Raw genomic sequence first — 23,180 nt, forward strand, 5'->3', positions numbered from 1 at the left:
TAGTGCATTTTGTACCCATAGTTCCCCTACACCACATCAGCGAGTAACTACAGTTTAAACAGTTCCAGGACTAAGGGATTCGCCTTTGCATGATAGGAAGGGTCAGATAAAGGTTGGAAGGTGATGTCTAGTATCCAGCTGTAGGGTATTTTAAGGGTAACATTCCGGTATTGGTTAGAGAAAGATCGCATGTTCCAGCGTATAGTTATGTGCAGAAGTAGAATATAGATATTAACTGTATTTACTGTATTTTATGTATGCGGCGGTAATCCAGTGGATACCACCCACCAGAGCAGTTGGGGAAAGACATCGCCCATCTTTTCAAATCAACCTATGACCTCTCCTGTAATGAAAAGACACATCTCTGTGTCCAATGGACAATGAGATTATCGTGACCATTGTATTGTGTATGTAAGCGGTGTATAAAAAGCCCATTGTTGCCTGGCTGGTCAGAAGACTCTGAACGCTTTCTACCTGACAAGCGGAGGACCGGCCGGGTTGCGCTTGCGAACATTCTCACGTATGTACATTCTCTGTAGCCGTTACTCTGTTTTAGATTTATCTTGTTAGCCTGTAGTGTATGATTTGTACTGTTTTACCTTTTGAAATAATCCACGGTGGCCTTAGAACCCTGTGGTTTCAACTACAAATCGGTGTTGTGTCCTCACTTTCTTGCAAGGGTTTAAAAGCATATTTAACTGTATAAAGTTTATAAGTATTGATAAGGTGTACGCACTGCGGGTACTTTATACCGTCAGCGCTACTTAAGGTTTAAGGTATAACATCGTTGCAGTACTTTGCTGCTAAGGGTTTAAAGTATAATCATATCATTGCATTGTATCATTAACAAGGTTTAAAGGTTATCAATTGTGTGTGCGCACGCTGTGCGTACTCTGTACATTCAGCGCGGCGTGGGTACGTCAAGTACGTACCACGTGCGGGACTCTGTACGCAAATAGCATACAAAGTGCGTAGCGTGTGTATTCAGTCTAGCGGCCATAACGGCTCCGACGGTAAAAGTGTATCTAGAGGTATAGCTTTATGGTTTAAGATAATATCGACATTATCAATATATATATATATCAATATATATATACATATATATATATATATATATATATATATATACACAAAACACTTGCGCTTGGTATAACTTTAAAACGCTCAGATTTCAGTATTTCCAGTAGCTGTTCTTCCACGGTGTGGATTCTTATAACTGGCATCACCTGCAAGTATACCCTCACACCAAAGAACACACCCGAACAAAAAGACGGCCAGAATGGCCTAAATTAGATATGATACCAATTTGTTTTTATAAAAAAAAAACAAACATATAGAATTCCATAAATTCATATGAACATTTTTTTACAAATAAAAGGTTCCATACATTCATATAAACATTCTTAAAAGAAATACATCCAGATAGTGTCAATAGGTTTTCTGTTCAAGCCTTTAAAGAACACCCTCACCCTTATAGGTGTATATTCTGTAGGGTGTACTGATGAACTAGATAAGAGACCGTAACTGATTCGACCCAACGCGTTTCGTCAGAACGACTTCATCAGGGGTTTCTGTATGGTATCACAAAAACAGGAACAAAGGCCTTCATGGATATAAAACATCCATAGTCCATATATATAGGACCAACTTTTAATAGAGATGGATAATTCACCCAGAATGGATGTAGGATGGTAAAACCAAGCATAAACGCATATGCCTTTAAGGGTATTCAGCTAGTTAATGAACCTGATTGCAGACTCTTTTCAGTTTGTATGCCGGGTCTGTTAAATTTGAACCTGCAGCCACCAGGAAAGAGACACAAGTAACAGCCAAATCCAAAATGCACGTATCTTTGCTCCATACCGCTGTCAAACTGCACTGTCTACCGCCAGCAATAGCTTCAGATCTACACGGATATATCCTCCAGAGATGACTGCCTTCAAAGGTTAAAAGCACCAGCAGCCGGGAGGAGTTCACGGTGATCTCAATGCTGGAAGGTAGTGGTGAGCATACACCTATTCTGTCTGCCCAGACGCTATAAAGAACTAATTCCTTCAGTTTTAACGGATCCACATTGCTGAATGGACCTTCTGCTACTTTGTTGCACTTTAATATAAATTACAGCTACTAGTGACTTTTGCTAGCCGGATCAGTCAGCGTGCAGCGTGTTAAGCTGCTACATAATTTCTACAGCGATACAGTGTCTTTAAATATTTGAATGGACTGCTAGATTGTCAAAAGGACGGTTTAAATCATAGCAGCTAAGACATACACTGTAGAAGATAATTGTTGAATGAATTTTTACTCATTTAGTCTATATAGCAGTGTCCAGATAGAAAAGAGCATATTTTATGTTTTTAAAATAATACATTTGATGTGTTGGAATTACCGGCCGGTGGTTATGGATGTTTTGATTTATTGAATTGTAATATTGCTATTTTTATTAGAATGAAGTAATAAACTTTTGCTCAATCTACATGCGCTGCAGTACTTTTGTTTTGTTTGAGATTCATACCAGCTCACACCTCAACCATGCCGCACAACATGGCATTCAACACAACACATGCCAACGGGCATGAACAATTTTGCAGCAACATGCTGAAAATAACCGTAACACAATACTTGTGTAACTACAAAACTAATAACTGCAGGTAAAGTAAGCACTGGGTCAGGCATCCTCTACGGACTAGGAGAAAAGAATTTACCGGTGGGTATTAAAATCCTGTTTTCTCATATGTCCTAGAGGATGCTGGGGTCCACTTCAGTACCATGGGGTTATACCAAAGCTCCAGTACGAGGCGGGAGAGTGCGGATGATCCTGCAGCACCGATTGACCAAACTTGAGGTCCTCATCGGCCAAGGTGTCAAACTTGTAAAACTTTGCAAACATGTTTGCCCCTGACCAAGTAGCTGCCCGGCAAAGTTGTAACGCCGAGACCCCCGGGCAGCCGCCCAGGATGAGCCCACCTTTCTAGTAGAATGGGCATTTACCGACTTCGGTGTCGGCAATCCTGCCGTAGAATGAGCGTGCTGAATCGTCCCTCTGATCCAGCGCGCAATGGTCTGCTTGGAAGCAGGACACCCAATCTTGTTGGGAGCATACAGGACAAACAGAGCCTCTGTTTTCCGTATCCTATCTGTTCTTGCAACATAAATTTTCAAAGCTCTAACCACATCAAGAGACTTTGACGTAGAGAAGGTGTCAGTAGCCACTGGCACCACAATAGGCTGGTTTATAAGGAAAGACGAAACCACCATCGGAAGAAATTGTTGGCGAGTTCTCAACTCTGCCCTATCTTCATGGAAGATCAGGTAAGGGCTCGTGAGACAAGGCCCCCAACTCAGACACCCGCCTTGCGGATGCCAAGGCCAAGAGCATCACCACTTTCCAAGTGAGAAACTTCAACTCTATCTCCTGCAGAGGTGCAAACCAATCTGATTGAAGGAACTGCAACACCACATTAAGGTCCCACGGTGCCACCGGAGGAACAAATGGAGGATGGATGTGTAGCACCCCTTTCACGAATGTCTGCAACTTCTGGATGGGAGGCCAATTGTTTTTGAAAGAAAACTGACAAGGCCGAAATCTGAACCTTGATTGAACCCAATCTTAGGCCCGCATCCACACCTGCCTGCAGAAAATGGAGAAAACGTCCCAACTGAAATTCTTCCGTAGGAGCCTTCTTGGATTCACACCAAGACACATTTTCTCCAAATACGGTGGTAATGTTTAGGCGTTACTACTTTCCTGGCCTGAACAAGAGTGGGAATGACTTCCTTGGGAATACCCTTTCGGGCTAGGATCCGGCGCTCAACAGCCATGCCGTCAAACGTAGCCGCGGTAAGTCTTGATATACGCACGGCCCCTGCTGCAGCAGGTCCTCGCGAGGAGGAAGAGGCCGAGGATCTTCCATGAGCAACTCCTGAAGCTCTGGATACCAAGCCCTCCTTGGCCAGTCTGGGGCAATGAGGATTGCTCGAAACCTTGTTCTTCTTCTTATTTTGAGAACTTTTGGTATTAGTGGAAGAGGAGGGAAGACATTTACCGACCGAAATACCCACTGGATCACCAGTGCATCCACTGCTACTGCCTGAGGGTCTCTCGACCTGGAACAATATCTCTGAAGCTTCTTGTTTAGACGAGATGCCATCATGTCTACTTGAGGAACTCCTCAAAGACTTGTCACCTCTGCAAAGACTTCTTGGTGGAGGCCCCACTCTCCTGGATGGAGATCGTGTCTGCAGAGGATGTCTGCTTCCCAGTTGTCCACACCCGGAATGAAAATTGCTGACAGAGCTCTTGCATGTCTTTCTGCCCAGAGAAGGATCTTTGTCACCTCTGCCATTGCCGCTCTGCTTTTCGTTCCGTCCTGACGGTTTATATATGCGACTGCTGTTACATTGTCCCACTGGATCTGCACCGCTTGTAGAAGGCCGTTGTAAATGGCTCTCAATTCCAGAACTTTTATGTGAAGACAGGATTCCTGACTTGACCATTTTCCTTGGAAACTTTTTCCCTGCGTGACTGCTCCCCAGCCTCGGAGACTTGCATCCGTGGTTACTAGGACCCAGTCCTGAATCCCGAACCTGCGTCCCTCTAATAGGTGAGAACTGTGCAGCCACCACAGGAGCGAAATCCTGGCTTTGGAGGACAAAATTATCTTCTGGTGCGTGTGTAGGTGGGATCCAGACCACTTGTCCAACAGGTCCCACTGGAATACTCTGGCATGGAATATGCTAAACTGTATGGCCTTGTAGATAGCTACCATCTTTCCCAACAACCGAATGCATTGATGTATCGACACTCTTGTCAGTTTCAAAACTTGTTTGACCATTCTCTGGATCTCCAGAGCCTTTTCTACTGGAAGAAATACCCTCTGTACTTCTGTGTCTAGTATCATCCCCAGAAAGAACAATCTTGTGGTCGGTTCCAACTGCGACTTTGGAAAATTCAAGATCCAACCGTGTTGTTGGAGTACTGACAGGGAGAGTGCAATGTTCTGCAGCAACCGTTCCTTGGATCTCGCTTTTATCAGGAGATCGTCCAGGTAAGGAATTATATTGACTCCTTGTTGATCGGAGGACCATCATCTCTGCCATCACCTTGGTGAACACCCTCAGTGCCGTGGAGAGTCTGAACGGCAACGTCTGGAACTGGTAATGGCAATCCTGTATTGCGAATCTCAGATAAGCCTGATGTGGAGGATAAATGGGAACATGTAAGTAGGCATCTTTTATGTCCACCGACACCATGACATCTCCTTCATCCAGACTGGAAATCACTGCCCTCAGAGATTCCAACTTCAACCTTTTCAGGTAGAGATTCAGAGATTTCAGGTTTAAAATTGGTCTGACCGAGCCGTCCGGCTTCGGAACTACGAAGAAGCTTGAATAAAAACCTTCTCCCTGCTGTGACAAGGGTACCAGGACAATGACTTGATCCTGACATAATTTCTGAATTGCAGCCGTTACTACTTCTCTGTCTGGAAGAGAAGCTGGTAAGGTCAATTTGAAAAATCGGCATGGGGGGGACGTCTTGAAACTCCAGCTTGTATCCATGGGACACTATTTTCAAAACCCATGGGTCCAGGCCAGATTGAGCCCAAATCTGACTGAAAAGTTTCAGACGTGCTCCCAACCGAGCGGACTCCCGCAAGGGAGCCCCAGCATCATGCTGCAGATTTGGCAGAAGCAGGGGTGGACTTCTGCTCCTGTGATCCTGGAGACGCTGCGGACTTTTTTCCTCTTCCCCTCCCTCTACCTGCAAAGAAGGGGGAACCTTTGGCCTTTTTATATTTGTTGGGCCGAAAGGACTGCATCTGAGAGTGATGTGTCGAGACCAACGCATCCAGCCTATCTCCAAACAAGGCCTCACCTTTATACGGGAGAGCCTCCATATTTCTTTTGGAATCTGCGTCAGCATTCCACTGGCGAATCCACAACGCCCTCCGAGCAGAGACTGCCATGGTAGCGGCTTTTGAACCCAAGAGCCCAATATCTTTCATGGCTTCTAGCATGTATGCAGCAGCGTTTTTGATATGACCTAACTTTAGGAGAATCTCATCTCTATCGTGTCAATTTCGGATGACAAGTTATCTGACCATTTTTCGATAGCACTACTCACCCACGCGCAAGCAATGGTGGGTCTAAGCAGTGTACCATTGGCCACATAGATTTTAACGTAGTCTCCAACTTGCGGTCTGCCGGCTCCTTTAGTGAAGCCGTCCCAGGTGCAGGGAGAATCACCTTTTTTGTTAATCGTGACAGGACACTGTCTAAAACTGGGGGTGACTCCCACCTTTTCCTGTCCCCTGCCGGGAAAGGATAAGCAACCTGAATCCTTTTGGGAATCTGAAATTTCTTTTCAGGGTTTGCCCAAATTCCCTCAAAAAGAGTATTTAGCTCGTGAGAAGGAGGGAAAGTTACTTTAATTTTCTTTTACTTATAAAAATAAGCCTTCTCCTGAGGTAAAGGAGGGGCTTCCGTAACTTCCAAAACCTCCCTTATAGCAACAATCATGTATTGAATGCTTTTTGCCAATTTAGGCTCTATTCCCCTGTAATCACTAGTGTCGACACAGGAATCAGAGTCCGTGTCGGTATCAGTTTGTACTACTTGTGCAAATGGTCTTTTATGTGAACCAGAGGGGTCGCCTGCGGACGAAAAAGCAGAACTATGAAACATCACATCTTCCACTAATTTTCTCCAGTTTTCTGCATGAGTTTTCTGCATGATCTAATCTCTTACCGATATGATTCACACTATCACGTAATTATTTCACCCATTCAGGCTCATGGTGTGCCGGCAGCGCCACCACATCACAACTCTGTGTCCCTAAAATGGCTCCCTCAGGGGAAGAGCTCCCTGCCTCAGACATGTCACACACGTGCACAACCACACCACAGACACTCCGGGACTTATAGGGGACAGACCCACAGTAAAATCTGTCAGGACACAGATAGAATTTGCCAGTTCACAACCCAGCGCCAGTGATAAATATTCTGTGAAACACAAAATGCCCACAGACCTGTAGCGTTTTTAGAATGATAATTTCACACTATAGCACTAAATTACATTGTGCCCCCCCTGTTTTGCACCCCGATACTTGGTTCAGAAGTGGAGGAGGACCAGCGTTCTACTCTGCAGCCTGGTAGGAGAGAAAATGGCGCTGAGCAGTGTGCTGGCTGCCTGAGGAGGAAGCCGCGCCCCTGCAATGGTGCGTTTCCCCTCAGATTTTTCAATACTAATATTTATACTGGCGGGGGTAGGACTGTGCCTCAGCAACTTATGTCCTTGTATCTGCCAGTTTTTATTAGGTTTCATGCTGCCCAGGGCACCCCCCCCCCCCCCCCCCCGCCCTGCCTGTGTTACCGGGTAGTATGGCGCTCAGCTTTCCCGCCCGCTGCGCGGTACCTTTCAGCCATCACAATGAAGATCCTTCTTCTTATACACTCACCTGTCTTCTGACTTCTGGCTCTGTAAGGGGGGTGACGGCGTGCTGTGGGAGTGAGCACATAGCCGCAGCTGGCGTTCAGTACCCTTCAGGAGCTAATGTCCTGTCAGCCAGAAGCAGAGCTATGGAACTATTCAGGAAGTTGGTTCCTACTTCTGCCCCCTAAGTCCCATGAAGCAGGGAGACTGTTGCCAGCATTTCTCCCTGAAAATAAAAAAACTAACAAAAGTCTTTCAGAGAAACTCAGAAGAGCTCCCCTAGTGTGCATCCAGTCTGCCTCGGCACATTTTCTAAACGGAGGTCTGGAGGAGGGGCAGAGGGAGGAGCCAGTTCACAACCTTGAAAAGTCTTAAAGTGCCCATGGCTCCTGCGGAACCGTCTATACCCCATGGTACTGAAGTGGACCCCAGCATCCTCTAGGACGTATGAGAAAAAAAGAAGCACAACCTTGCTCAACACCACATATTTGACACGAGACGGGTGGCACTAGACAGTCCTGTGCTTGGGGGTGGTGTGCAGAAGGTGTTTGGAGAAGCTCACAGCTGCAGATGTCTGGTCTCCTCAACAGGATTACACAACACCACATAATTGAAGGATGACAGGTAAGCACAATTTTATGATTTGTATAAGTATTACAGATGCAATGAAGCACTATTTGCGACTGCACATATAGTTAGTATGACAGGAAACCTCCCCCGTCAGAACCTCACTGCCAACTGACTCTACCTTTTGATTGTACAAAAATAAAATACAAAAAGCTCTGCTTTGATTAAAGTGAAGGGGTCATCCTCTTCCAAAAGTGATGTGGGATCTATGTATCACCAGCATGTAAATTAGACATTAACTATAAAGACTTGTTTCCACTCTAAAATGCCCCGATTTATTTAACTTTCTCCATACAGAAAGAAAAACAAATTCCCAGTGATGCTGCTGCCACCATGCTGAATATCCCTGACTGTGACAGGGCATTCAGGTATCGTATTAACAGGTCTTTGGTATGTGCAGAAATAGGGAAGGTGACCAACGTGCACAGTTTCAGGTGCAGGAACATACAGAGGGAATGCTATGATGGATTATTTATGGTAGTGTTTCGTTTAAAAAAGAAAGTGAAGAGTATGGATGTAATCTAATGATATCCACATGTAACACATCCCATAATGAAAAAGTTTCTTATGATTTGCACCATAAAAAAAAGGAACTGCACAATACTCTTTTTCTACTCTCCATCCACCACATGTGTAATTTCACCACATTGAGGACAGTAGTGAGGGATCAATGGAAAGAGTCATTTTGACTGTAAAAGTCAGAAGAGATTAAGATACCCGAGAAAGAGATTGAAATTCTATCACTTTAATAATACAGGTTGAGTCTCCCTTATCCAAAATGCTTGGGACCAGAGGTATTTTGGATATGGGATTTTTCCATATTTTGGAATAATTGCATACCATAATGAGATATCATGGTGATGGGACCTAAGTCTAAGCACAGAATGCATTTATGTTACATATACACCTTATACACACAGCCTGAAGGTCATTTTAGCCAATATTTTTTATAACTTTGTGCATTAAACAAAGTATGTGTACATTCACACAATTCATTTATGTTTCATATACACCTTATACACACAGCCTAAAGGTCATTTAATACAATATTTTAATAACTTTGTGTATTAAACAAAGTTTGTGTACATTGAGCCATCAAAAAACAAAGGTTTCACTACCTCACTCTCACTCAAAAAAGTCCGTATTTCGGAATATTTGGATATGGGATACTCAACCTGTATCATAATTCACATTATGTAACTCTTATAAACAGATTATGCTCAATAAACTTTCAATGACTAAATCCTTGTCATACTTACAGGATCGGTGATCATAGCACGTAGATGTGAACCTAATGCCATGAATGCCAGTAAATTAAAAATAATCCCATTGATTGTGCTATAAATTAAATTCTTGGACGGCAACAGCATAACAAAAATTACCACGAACTCTGCATAGAAAATCAGAAACCAGGTAACCACGGCACATGCGATGCCGCAGCCATCCTTGATGAACCACACTTTATCCATGGAGTTATCCACAGGTGGTGGGATACACTTCTCTGGTTGGAGGTATTCCGCTTTCCTCTCAATGTCACGGCAGCGGTGGCTTGGAGTCGGCATGATAAGTTCTATAGTCCATAGTTTTACCCTAGAAGAAACACCTAAAATTAGTTTTCATTGGCTTTCATGCACAAAGTTATTAACTATATACAACTGAATATAAAACTTCATCATCTGATATGTGCGCTTATAAAAGACTTTAGCATGATTTCCCCCCAGAAAGTAATTTAGAAAAAAATAAGCAAGATAATCTGAGGAGTCTTCTGTAGCAATTTTTTAACCCCCTTTTATTTTATTTTATTTTATTGTGCTTTCAGCCTGGAATATGTTACTTGAGATATAAGAGTCACACAGTTGGCCTATCTCTGGAAGCAGTGAAACATTCCACTACAAATGTCCCATTTTGAAAAAGATTCTGAACCCAGTGTACAGCTATGAACAGGTATGATAATACAAGGATACACACCATACTGTAACTACCTGCTGCACTGTCCACCACCCAACCATCAAAGGGGTCGATTCAATTCTCTGACAGTTGAATAGTGCCGGGAATTAGCTCCCGGTGCTATTCAATACAGCGCCAAGTGACACTCAATTGTCGGGAATTCTTCTCTCACCCTCGGGGGAACCGAGAGGAAATCCGACAAAAGTGCTGCCGGGAATCAGCATCGCGCCGGGGATTTAAGTAGGAGAATGCCCCGATCTCCAGACAAATCAACCTGTTAAGTCCAGGAGAATGGACATTCGCCAACTTAACATGAGGAGAATTGAAGAGCGATGGGAGCTAATTCCTGGTGCTATTCAACTGTCGGAGAATTGAATCACCCCATTGTGTTAAATAAAGCACTACTCTATAATAAAAGCATATAAAACAGAAAGAACTTTGAAATTGCACAGTAGGAGAATGCCCGTTCTCCCGACAAATCAACCTGTTAAGTCCAGGAGAATGTACATTCGCCGACCTTACATGAGGAGAATTGAATAGCGATGGGAGCTAATTCCTGGTGCTATTCAACTGTCGGAGAACAGTTGTGTTAAATAAAGCCCTACTCTATAATAAAAGCATATAACACAGAAAGAACTTTGAAATTGCACAGAAGGGTTCTATACGAGGGCCCTTTAAACTCATGTTTGTTTGTTTTTAAGGTTATTAAAAACACATGCCAATGTGGAGATCATTAAGTTTCAAAATATTTGAACAGCCGCAAACTCTTTGAAATGGAACACGTTACAGGGTTCTCATCGCAACAAAAGGATTATGAACAAGGATTTGTAGTACTGCATGGAAAAAATGCACATGAACACACAATATTAAAGCAAACAGTGCATTTGAGAATATAACATCATGCCTGACTATTTCCATCACATAACTAATTATTTTTCTTATGGCTTTGAAAACCAATATCTACACAATAGTACAGGCTCATGTAAGCACCTGCTAAGAGACTTGGTTCACCTTTCACATCACAGTAAGAAGAGAGGGTGAAACACACATAAAATAAAATGTTGCTAGTGTGAAAGTAGTATTGTATTCATGCCAGAAATATATATGCTTCTAAATAAATGTAGTTGAAACCAAATATCTTTTATCATGTATTAGTAATGAGCAAAAAGATCCACATAGATTTAGACAAAAGTAAATACACACTTATCTGGTTGTGAGAGGCCTAAGCAATTTTCCCCAGAAGTACTGTATATGAACCAGTTCCATTCAGGGCTAAACGTTCCAGACTGTATAGGGAGCATGTGCAGCTGGTTAGGGCTGTGAATTTACTGACCTGTTCAAAGCGATATCACTCTTATCACTAATCAGACCTTATTTAATAATATATTTGATAAAAAAAAAAGCATTTCACAGGTCCTTGATGATACCACAATCTAAAGACTGAATGATATGTAATTTAATGCAAGGTTACACAACATGGAGTCTCAGTGTGATCTATTACTCCCATTGCAGACCAATTACTCGTTCACGTTGTCCAAAATTAAACAGAAGATCATAGATTGCTAATCTGTATACAGTGAAGTAATGATGTATCTTTAATGTAATAAATGCTGCTATCAATATCTGAACACCTTCCCAAAACACTCACAAATAATTAAAATAAAATCCGAAATAACCTTTAATGAAAAAAGTGCACCCCCAGGAAAATGTAGCGCATAAAGGGAATGCAACATAATGCAATGGAGGTAAAAAAAAAAAAAAATGACTACTTATCTGCTAGTCTTCGCATAATCAGAATTTCATTTATTTTCTCTGAGGTTTAATCTTTGAAATCTCATTGCTAAAGTTGCAGAGATCATATCCTCATGTAAAATGATGAGCAGTACAATACCTCTCTAACAACCAATAAATGGACATTGAGGGGTTATTTATGAAGCAGTGAAAATAGTGGAGAAGTGAGCCAGTAGAGAAGTTGCCCATGGCAACCAATCAACAGCTACACATAATTTTATAGAATTAACTTTATAAATGTTACCGCAACACTGAATGGTTGCCATGGGCAACTTCTTTTTTTTTTTTTACTGCTTCATGAATAGACCCCTTAATCCAGTGGTTCTCAAAGTCGGTCCTCAGGACCCCAAACGGTTCACGTTTTCCAGGTCACCCAGCAGGTGCACTGTGTATCACCAACTGTCACATTTTAAAAATCTACAGGTGACCTGCAAAACATGAACCGTGTGGGGTCCTGAGGACAGAGTTTGAGAACCTGTGCCTTAATCAGTGAAGCGCTAACAATTGAATTGACTATTGCACAGGTTCTCAAACTCGGTCCTCAGGACCCCACACAGTGCATGTTTTGCAGGTCTCCTCACAGAATCGCAAGTGAAATCATTTGCTCCACCTGTGGACCTTTTAAAATGTGTCAGTGAATAATGAATACACCTGTGCACTTGCTGGGTTACCTGCAAAACATGCACTGTGTGGGGTCCTGAGGATCGAGTTTGAGAACCACTGGACTATTGCACTTACCTAACTGATCCACTGCTTTAGACGTTACTGTGAAAACTACTTTGTCTAGAAGTAGAAACATTACTTCAAATGAATGAAGAACAGATTACTTCTAGAAATGAGCACACTCACATCAGACTGATAGAAGTCAGAAAACTTGGCTCTTTGATATACTGTAGCCTTCTCAGAGCTTAACAGGAGTATTCTGAATCACACCCCATAAAGCCATTCTACTGACATCAGCCACACAAAGCCATAGGATAAGTTAGATGACTATCACTGACCCAAGACGAGGAGAAACATAGAACCCAAAGATCAACACAGGGAACCCTGAGCAGGAACTTAAGACCTGAAAATGTGAAGTCAGGGTACAGAGCAGAAACCTAGATCCAGAGACGTTCCCTCCCTGTAGCTAGACGACAACCAGGAAGCAAAGTGCAGTTCTTGTTCTTAGCTAGTCACTTCCTTACTTACACCTGACCCAGCACAAACCAGCCCTCCTATCCCGCCCAGGCAGTGATTTCATTACCATACTAGATTAAAGCTAGAAGGCTTTCCATGCAAAAGTATAGTGTAAGCGATTACATACACTGACATTACTGCTAATATGATAGGTAAAAAATTTTATACATTGGGGTAAATTTACTAAGATGGGAGTTCTATTTAAGATGGGATGTTGCCCATAGCAACCAATCAGATTCTACTTCTCATTTATCTAGCACCTTTTAGAAGATAATACCTGGAATCTCATTGGTTGTTATGGGCATCATCCCATCTTAAATATAACTCACATCTTAATAAATTTACCCCATTGATTCAAGTTACTGTAAGTGCTTGCTTGTAGGTGCAATTGTTAGTTTTATGAATTAGCACAAATAATATACTTTATTAGTGCACTAGTTACCAGTTAACATAACAGTAACGTCCGTGCCGGCGTACAAAACACTCGAATTCGTCCCACAGAGGTGAGGAGCAGCGTTAGCCTTTTATGATATAGTATATGTTTTACTTTGACAATAGTATAAAAACCAACTTGTGAGTATTTGTTCCTTTGCCTTCACGTAGAGTTAAACCCATAGAACAAAATAAAACATTACATGGGAATTAGATCCGTTTTACAATCATAGCTTTGTTGGACAAATATGTCATGGTGACGTATGTCAAACTGTGAATTCCTCGCATAGTGGCCCTCATTCCGAGTTGTTAGCTCGCAAGCTGCTTTTAGCAGCTTTGCACACGCTAAGCCGCCGCCTACTGGGAGTGAATCTTAGCATAGTAAATTTGCGAACGAAAGATTAGCAGATTTGCGAATAGACAGTTCTTAGCAGTTTCTGAGTAGCTCGAGACTTAAGGTGCATACACACGGAGAGATTTTGACTATGAGAGATTTTGACTGAGCGTTTTCCCTTGAACTGGCAGTGGGAGATTTTGACTAACTTTTCCAGCGATTTTGACTAACTTTACCAGCGATTTTGGCTATGGGCGATTTTGGCTAACTCATTCAAGCAAGGGGATGCTTTCTCTTTTACAGCGACATAGCCAAAATTGACTTGCCTGCACAGTCTATTTTTAGCAGCGATAGCGACCTGGCGGGGACGCGCATCGCTATCGCTGGCTGTGTACACATGGAGAGATATGCACTAACTTTCTGAGCGATTTTGACTATATAGTCAAAATCGCTCAGTTATATCGCTCCGTGTGTATGCACCTTTACTCTGCCACTGCGATCAGTTCAGTCAGTTTCGTTCCTGGTTTGACGTCACAAACACACCCAGCGTTCACCCAGACACTCCCCCGTTTCTTCAGACACTCCCGCGTTTTTCCCAGAAACGGCAGCGTTTTTTCGCACACACCCATAAAACGGCCAGTTTCCGCCCAGAAACACCCACTTCCTGTCAATCACACTACGATCACCAGAACGAAGAAAAAACCTTGTAATGCCGTGAGTAAAATACCTAACTTAATAGCAAATTTACTTGGCGCAGTCGCACTGCGGACATTGCGCATGCGCATTAGCGACTAATCGCTCCATTGCGAAAAAAAAAAATAACGAGCAATCAACTCGGAATGATCACCAGTGTGCACTAATAGGACAACTTTTTATAGTGTGGACAAGGCAAGTAGACAGAGGTGGTAAAGCAATACAATGCTATAACCGCCAAATGTATTGAACTAAGGTAACGAACATGAGTAATGGGAAAGTTTAACGTTTTAATGATTTTCTGTATAAACAGATCTGTTTTGTCATTCATAAAAACAGAAAACGTACAAGATTGTAACGTTTTACGGTGAAATAAATCACAGAAAATTAGCCAGTTATTTTCTTACATTAGGCAATAATGACTGCCTATTTTTCAATAGTTTTCTATTAAAGTTTCATAAGAAAAAAAAAAAAAAAGACACACATGATGCATTTAGCTATTGCACTGTAGAAGGAGATGGATTAGGAAGATAAGTCAAGCTACAATATGCATTCATGAGCAGCAATCGTGTATATGGGAAACAGGAATAGAACTGGTATGAAAACACGAAGTGCACATATGGTAACCCAAATAATAATCAATCTTCCCCTCTCGAGTCTTTTTGCTTTTCACATTCGCCAGCGAGAGGCCTTTTATCCTCCATATATTGCCGTTTGATCTCATATGACACACCACCACTTGAGTTGGCGTGGCATATTGACACCTGGCTGCATAGTGTTTTTATTTGGCGAGGTTAGCTATCTCGATTCTTAATTGGGGAAACGTTTTGAAAATCTGAGATGGTATCTTGGACCGCAGCGATGGCACAGAATTTTCCCCTGCTTGTTGGCGAGGATGTGACCGGATTTCTACTCTTCACCACATATTCTGGACTTGCCCTAAACTTGCGCCCATCTGGACTACCATACATGCTCTAATATCACAGGTTACTGGCATCGCTATGCCCTATACTCCTACTTGCTCTTTTTTGCCCCTGATGATCCCAAGGATCTCCAAACGCACTCAAAAATGATATCACATATAGTAAACGCTGTGAAGAATAGCACTGTTCTACACTAGAAATCCTCAGCCCCACCCACCCTCTCTGCAATTAAGGAGGCGGTGTGGTTTACGTACTTGTATAATGACAGAACTCAAGACGGTTAAACAGTGTACACAGCTGCATACCAAGTTTATGTACAAACTATTGTTCTCTGTTAACAGCATGAGTGACTATTTTTCTGTTAAAAGTAAAAAAAATCTGGTACCTTCTAAATAGCTTAATGTGGGTAGGTTAATGTGGGTAGATCAGAGGTTTCTAAAAGAAAAATCCCCAATCCTGGAGACATTACCATTCAGTTCTGCTATATTTTTCAGCAGTTATAGATTAGTGGAAATATAGCCCAGTTAATGACAATGATATTGATCGTACACCTGTAGGATGCTAACTGGCCAGTGGATGTGACATGTTACTTTGGTGCAATACAATACTCCTGTACCAGGTTATCTTTTTACAATGTCCATCTCCAAGGGATACAGCAGACTGTAAATGAACCTTGTGCTTCAAACCACTTTCATCTTATCTCCTACATTCTTATCTCATGACATGAAGAGTCATGTTTTCTGTTAGGACAGAAATACCATGAGACACTCCCACCCGTCCTCTTCGCTCTGCTAATGCACGACGACTCTCCTGCCTACGGATTACTTCCACCCACTCCTACCTCCAAGATTTTTCACGTGCTGCACCACTTCTCTGGAATTCCCTACCTCTCCCCCTCAGACTCTCCACAAAACTTCAAACGGGCTCTCAAGACCCACTTCTTCACCAAACCCAGCCAAATCTCATCCTAAGCCTCTGTTCCACATTCTCTATGTACCCCATCTGTGTCACCCCTGTCTGTCTACCCCTCCCCTTTAGATTGTAAGCTCTCGCGAGCAGGGCCCTCTTCCCTCATGTGCTTATCCTTTTTCTTACTTTAATAATCTTCAACTGTACCACATCCAGCAGTCTTCTGCCACCTGATACTTATTCCAGTGTCATCTGCTGATGTAACTTTGTTTATTTACCCTGTACTTGTCCTATACTGTCATCAACTGTAAGTTGCTGTTTTCCTGATTGATTATTTATGTACTCTGTAATTGGGCGCTGCGGAACCCTTGTGGCGCCATATAAATAAAGGATAATAATAATAATAATAATAATAATGATGATGATCAGAAGAAAATTACAAGTTGACTGAAAATAAAGAAATTGAGGAGAGTGTAAAATAAAATAAAAATCACTTTACACTGTTTTTTTCTGGAAGTTCTAAAACTTTGAAAAAATGGTCATACTACGATATAAAGCACGCATTGCATTCTATTTAGAGTATTGGATCTATGCCTGAGATGTAGAGACAGCGTCTAAAGAAATGCAATACCTGACATTTATACTTGCACTGTTTTGCATCTTCAAAGTCACAGCAGCGCATGAACCATTGCTCACAATGCTCTCTTATTAACAAGCATCCTAGGTAACCAAAGTAGCAGGAAGGCCAGCCATGACCACACACAAGGCCTGCCGTATTCTTCTGTACACTAATCTAACGCCCAAATATAACAACTCATTTCTTTTTAGAATTTAACCATACAAACCAGTTAATAATCTGTGGGAAGACTAGATAGATAGATAAGAAAATGTGGTTAACAATTCCAGAAAGCAACAAGGACACAATTGTGGTTAGATAGATTTAAATGGACAAAAGTTATCCCATAAACTACGCTTAAAGGAGAGCTATACCCTAGTAGGATTTTCTATTTTAAAAAAAGTTAAAGATGTGAGTGTAACATACTGTAATAAAATCACTGATTGAAAAAGTATATGTCACATGATCTAGTCATGTCTAGTTATTGCAGAAATAATCACTGCATTGTGATGTCATATCATAAGTGCATCTTACACGTGCATGTGAAAGTGAATACATATACTGTATGTGTATACCTCTGTGTATGTTTACGTATGTATATATCTATGTACAGTATAGCTGTGTGTGTTCGTAAATTGAAATCCCATTGTGAATACCCTGACGTTAAACCTGCCTGCCTGAGACTAGCAGTAGTACAGTACACATGCTTTTATTACAAACCACACAGGGAGCCACTGTGTTACGCTGCAGTAGTAACACATGACATTACATACAATATTCATGCAGGAACTATCTCCCCATGCTTACCCTGCATGGGACTAGTAGTGCCAAGCATATCAGTGACAGCACTAGCCGGGATAAATCCACTGCCTGCCATACCGTGTGCTAACCCGGGCGCTGAGGCGGGTGGCCATGTAAATACATTACTACTTACAGTGGGTACTGCTCCTCTCCTTCCTCACATGAGTAGCAGGCCGGTGACAGGCCCCGGGCTCCCCGCCCACACTGAGGAGGAGGTGGAGGTTGGGGATGGAGCAGAGGGCAACGCCGCCGCCGCCGCACCCACACCGCACACAACACCAGGGGAGGGAGGACTGGTAGCACGCTGATGACGTCAGGCTCCTGGCTAGATGCTGTGTGGGTAGCACCCTTGTCATACGTGGTCGCAGACTGATGCCGTGGCACACGTGTATTGGCGGAAGCGGCAGCGGGAGTCCCGGTGGTGGCATGGCGTCTGGGTAGAGTCTCTTCTCCCACTCCATATAGAATCAACCATGGCGTCTGTGGTACTGAGCGAGGCGGAGAAGGTGTACGTCCTGCACGGAGTACAGGTGCAGCTCCCTCACGCAGTGCGATAGGCACAGGCTGAATGCGGGGTGGTTCTGTTATTGTTGTGGAATGACATTGAGGACGTGCTGAGCTTTGTAGTTCCTCAGCAGCTGGCATTTCCCAGACTAGCTGCCCACCTTCGGGAATATGAGTGCGTTGTGTTCGCTACAGGCAAACGCATCCAACTTGGTCATCAATCCACTATAACACGCCAGGTTTTTCGAATATCCCTGCCTCAGTACAGAGAGCCGCATCAGTCTCTAATTAAGGGTGAGCTGTATCAAATTTTCTAAATTTTAGATGGAGAAGTTGTTCATAGCAGCCAATCAGCTTGTACATGCTATAATGTTAAAATATAGGTAGAAGCTGATGGATTGCTATTGCCAACACAGTTGTCCTATTTAGAATGTTTGCTACATCTCCCCTTCTGCTCAAGCTTAAACATGGATGTCCGTAGAAACCTGGGCTTGGGGACCATGCTTAGGGTTTAGTATAGCTAATATTAATGCCTTATGCTGGCAGCTGGACAGCCTCTGAGGGTACAAAATACAGGTCGTTTACAGCAAACAGAGTAAAACAACTTTGTACAAATATGTAAAACTGCATGCGTAGGCTTTGCTGCAGTGATTGTACTGTCAGCTTTAGTAATTTTATTTCTATAGCGCCCTTTCTCCAATAGGACTCAAAGTGCATTTACAAATGAGCTATGTTGTTGCATGATCTTTTCACCTTAATGTACTCAGCACCCCACACGGTGCATGTTTTGCAGGTCTCCTCACAGAATCCCAAGTTAAATGATTAGCTCCACCTGTGGACCTTTTAAAACGTGTCTGTGAGTAATAAATACACCTGTGCACCTGCTGGGTTACATGGTAAAGTGATTTTCTCTAACGTCCTAGAGGATGCTGGGGACTCCGTAAGGACCATGGGGATAGACGGGCTCCGCAGGAGACATGGGCACTTTAAGAAAGAATTTAGTTCCTGGTGTGCACTGGCTCCTCCTTCTATGCCCCTCCTCCAGTTTGATACTGTGCCCAGAGGAGCTGGGTGCTTTTCAGTGAGCTCTCCTGAGTTTACTGATAGAAAGTATTTTAGTTAGGTTTTTATTTTCAGGGAGCTCTGCTGGCAACAGACTCCCTGCATCGAGGGACTGAGGGGAGAGAAGCAGCCCTACTCTCTGAAGCTAGGTCCTGCTTCTTAGGCTACTGGACACCATTAGCTCCAGAGGGATTGGTACGCAGGATCTCATCCTCGCCGTCCGTCCCAGAGCCGCGCCGCCGTCCCCCTCGCAGAGCCGGAAGGTAGAAGCCGGGTGAGTATGATAAGAAAAGAAGACTTCACAGGCGGCAGAAGACTTCATGATCTTCACTAGAGGTAACGCACAGCACTGCAGCTGTCGCCATTGCTCCCACACACCTCACATACTCCGGTCACTGTAAGGGCGCAGGGGGGGCGCCCTGGGCAGCATTTGGGACCTCATGTTGGCAAAAAGTACACATATATACAGCTGGGCACTGTATATATGTATGAGCTCCCGCCCAAATTACTGTTTAAGCGGGACAGAAGCCTGCCGTTGAGGGGGCGGGGCTTCTCCCTCAGCACTCACCAGCGCCATTTTTTCTCCACAGCACCGCTGAGAGGAAGCTCCCTGGGCTCTCCCCTGCTGATACACGGTAGAAGAGGGTTGAAAAGAGAGGGGGGGGCACATAATTAGGTGCAAAAACTATACATACAGCAGCTACTGGGTTAACATTAAGTTACTGTGTTATTCCTGGGATATTATAGCGCTGGGGTGTGTGCTGGCATACTCTCTCTCTGTCTCTCCAAAGGGCCTTGTGGGGGAACTGTCTTCAGAAAGGACATTACTTGTGTGTGTGGTGTGTCGGTACGCTTGTGTCGACATGTCTGAGGAGGAAGGCTATGTGGGAGAGGAGCGGGAGCAAATGAATGTGGTGTCTCTGCCGACGGCGCCTGATTGGATGGATATGTGGAAGGTTTTAAATGATAATGTTAATTCCTTGCATAAAAGATTTGACAAGGCTGATGCATTGGGACAGTCAGGGTCTCAACCCGTGCCTGACCCTATGTCGCAGGGGCCGTCAGGGTCTCATAAGCGCCCATTATCCCAAATTGTTGACACAGATACCGACATGGAGTCTGACTCCAGTGTCGATTACGAGGATGCAAAGTTACAGCCAAAATTGGCTAAATCCCTTCGATATATGATTATAGCAATAAAGGATGTTTTGCACATCACAGAGGAAACCCCTGTCCCTGACACGAGGGTGTATATGGGAAAGAAGCCTGAGGTAACTTTTCCCCCCTCACACGAACTAAATGAGTTATGTGAAAAAGCTTTGGAATCTCCAGATAAAAAAAATGCTGATTTCCAAACGGATTCTTATGGCGTATCCTTTCCCGCCAACGGATAGGCTATGATGGGAATCCTCCCCTAGGGTGGACAAAGCTTTAACACGCTTATCCAAAAAGGTAGCCCTGCCGTCCCAGGATATGGCTACCCTCAAAGATGCTGCTGATCGCAAACAGGAGGTTACCCTGAAGTCCATTTATACACATTCGGGTACCTTACTAAGACCGGCAATTGCGTCGGCCTGGGTGTGTAGTGCTGTAGCGGCATGGACGGATACCTTATCTGAGGAATTGGATACCCTAGATAAGGATACTGTATTATTGACCCTGGGGCATATTAAAGACGCTGTCCTATATATGAGAGATGCTCAAAGAGACATTAGTCTACTGGGTTCTAGAATAAACGCTATGTCGATTTCTGCCAGAAGGGTCCTGTGGACTCGGCAATGGACAGGTGATGCCGACTCAACAAGGCATATGGAGGTTTTACCTTACAGGGATGAGGAATTGTTCGGGGAAGGTCTCTCGGACCTGGTCTCCACAGCTACAGCTGGAAAGTCAAATTTTTTTGCCTTATGTTCCCTCACAGCCTAAGAGAGCACTGCATTATCAAATGCAGTCATTTCGTTCACAAAGAAACAAGAAAGTCCGAGGTGCATCCTTTCTTGGCAGGGGCAGAGGAAAGAAGCTGCACAACACAGCTAGTTCCCAGGAACAGAAGTCCTCCCCGGCCTCTGCAAAATCCACTGCATGACTCTGGGGCTCCACTGGCGGAGTCGGGCCCGGTGGGGGCACGTCTTCGGAATTTCAGCCACATGTGGGTTCACTCCCAGGTGGATCCCTGGGCAATAGAAATTGTGTCTCAGGGTTACAAGCTGGAATTCGAAGAGGTGCCTCCTCGCCGGTAATTTAAATCGGCCCTACCATCTTCTCCCCAAGAGAGGGAGATAGTGTTAAACGCAATAGAAAAATTGTATCTTCAGCAGGTGGTGGTCAAGGTTCCCCTCCTTCAGCAGGGAAGGGGTTATTATTCGACCATGTGTGTAGTCCCGAAACCGGACGGTTCGGTCAGACCCATATTGAATTTAAAATCTCTGAACCTATACTTGAAAAGGTTCAAGATGGAATCGCTAAGAGCGGTCATCGCAAGCCTGGAAGGGGGGGATTTTATGGTGTCTCTGGACATAAAGGATGCATACCTTCATGTCCCCATTTATCCACCTCATCAGGCGTACCTCAGATTTGTTGTACAGGATTGTCATTACCAATTTCAGACGTTGCCGTTTGGTCTCTCAACGGCCCCGAGGATTTTCACCAAGGTAATGGCGGAAATGATGGTGCTCCTGCGGAAGCAAGGTGTCACAATTATCCCGTACTTGGACGATCTCCTCATAAAAGCAAGATCAAGAGAGCAGTTGCTGAACAGCGTATCTCTTTCACTGAAAGTGTTACAGCAACACGGCTGGATTCTCAATAGTCCAAAGTCGCAGTTGGTTCCTACGACTCGTCTGCCCTTCTTGGGCATGATTCTGGACATGGACCAGAAGAGGGTTTATCTACCGATAGAGAAGGCCCAGGAACTCATGACTCTGGTCAAGAACCTATTGAAACCAAAAAAAGGTGTCAGTGCATCATTGCACCCGAGTCCTGGGAAAGATGGTGGCGTCATACGAGTCCATTCCCTTCGGCAGGTTCCATGCGAGGACTTTCCAATGGGATCTACTGGACAAGTGGTCCGGGTCACATCTTCAGATGCATCGGTTGATCACCCTGTCCCCCAGGGCCAGGGTGTCACTCCTGTGGTGGCTGCAGAGTGCTCACCTTCTCGAGGGCCACAGATTCGGCATTCAGGATTGTATCCTGGTGACCACGGACGCAAGCCTCCGAGGTTGGGGAGCAGTCACACAGGGAAGAAATTTCCAGGGTCTTTGGAAACTTGTCTTCACATCAACATCCTGGAGCTAAGGGCCATATACAACTCCCTACGTCAAGCGGAGACCTTACTTCGCGACCAACCAGTTCTGATCCAGTCAGACAACATCACCGCAGTGGCTCATGTAAACCGCCAAGGCGGCACAAGGAGCAGAGTGGCAATGGCGGAAGCCACCAGAATTCTTCGCTGGGCGGAGAATCATGGAAGCACACTGTCAGCAGTGTTCATTCCGGGAGTGGACAACTGGGAAGCAGACTTCCTCAGCAGACACGACATACACCCGGCAGAGTGGGGACTTTATCCAGAAGTCTTCGCATAGATTGTGAGTTGGTGGGAACTGCCACAGACAGACATGATGGCGTCCCGCCTCAACAAAAAGCTTTAAAGGTATTGCGCCAGGTCAAGAGACCCTCAGGCGGTAGCGGTATACGCCCTAGTAACACCGTGGGTGTTCCGGTCAGTCTATGTATTTCTTCCTCTCATACCAAAGGTGTTGAGGATAATAATAAGAAGAGGAGTGAGAACAATCCTCATTGTTCCAGATTGGCCAAGACGGACCTGGTATCCAGATCTGCACGAAATGCTCACAGAAGATCCGTGGCCTCTTCCTCTAAGACAGGACCTGTTGCAACAGGGACCCTGTCTGTTCCAAGACTTACCGCGGCT

At 44.0% G+C, this 23,180-nt stretch overlaps 2 protein-coding genes across 3 annotated transcripts in view; one reads left to right on the forward strand and one right to left on the reverse strand.

Moving 5' to 3' along the window:
• Nucleotides 1-17,784, reverse strand: part of ZDHHC3 (zinc finger DHHC-type palmitoyltransferase 3) — a 157,881-nt gene extending 140,097 nt beyond the window's left edge. Inside the window, exons 1-2 of the mRNA XM_063922414.1 lie at nucleotides 17,690-17,784; nucleotides 9,318-9,648 (exon numbers count right to left, since the gene is read on the reverse strand). Of these exons, the coding sequence (XP_063778484.1) occupies nucleotides 9,318-9,620 (303 nt within the window). The 5' untranslated portion in view covers nucleotides 9,621-9,648; nucleotides 17,690-17,784. The remainder of the gene's footprint in view (nucleotides 1-9,317; nucleotides 9,649-17,689) is intronic.
• Nucleotides 17,785-18,025: 241 nt separating this feature from the next.
• The window catches only part of EXOSC7 (exosome component 7), a 111,834-nt gene continuing 106,679 nt past the window's right edge, over nucleotides 18,026-23,180 (forward strand). For both annotated transcript variants that reach the window (XM_063922415.1, XM_063922417.1), the window contains exon 1: nucleotides 18,026-18,213. In XM_063922415.1, the coding sequence (XP_063778485.1) occupies nucleotides 18,157-18,213 (57 nt within the window). In that variant the 5' untranslated portion in view covers nucleotides 18,026-18,156. The remainder of the gene's footprint in view (nucleotides 18,214-23,180) is intronic.

This window comes from Pseudophryne corroboree, chromosome 5, assembly GCF_028390025.1.
Source record: "Pseudophryne corroboree isolate aPseCor3 chromosome 5, aPseCor3.hap2, whole genome shotgun sequence".
Taxonomy (NCBI): domain Eukaryota; kingdom Metazoa; phylum Chordata; class Amphibia; order Anura; family Myobatrachidae; genus Pseudophryne; species Pseudophryne corroboree.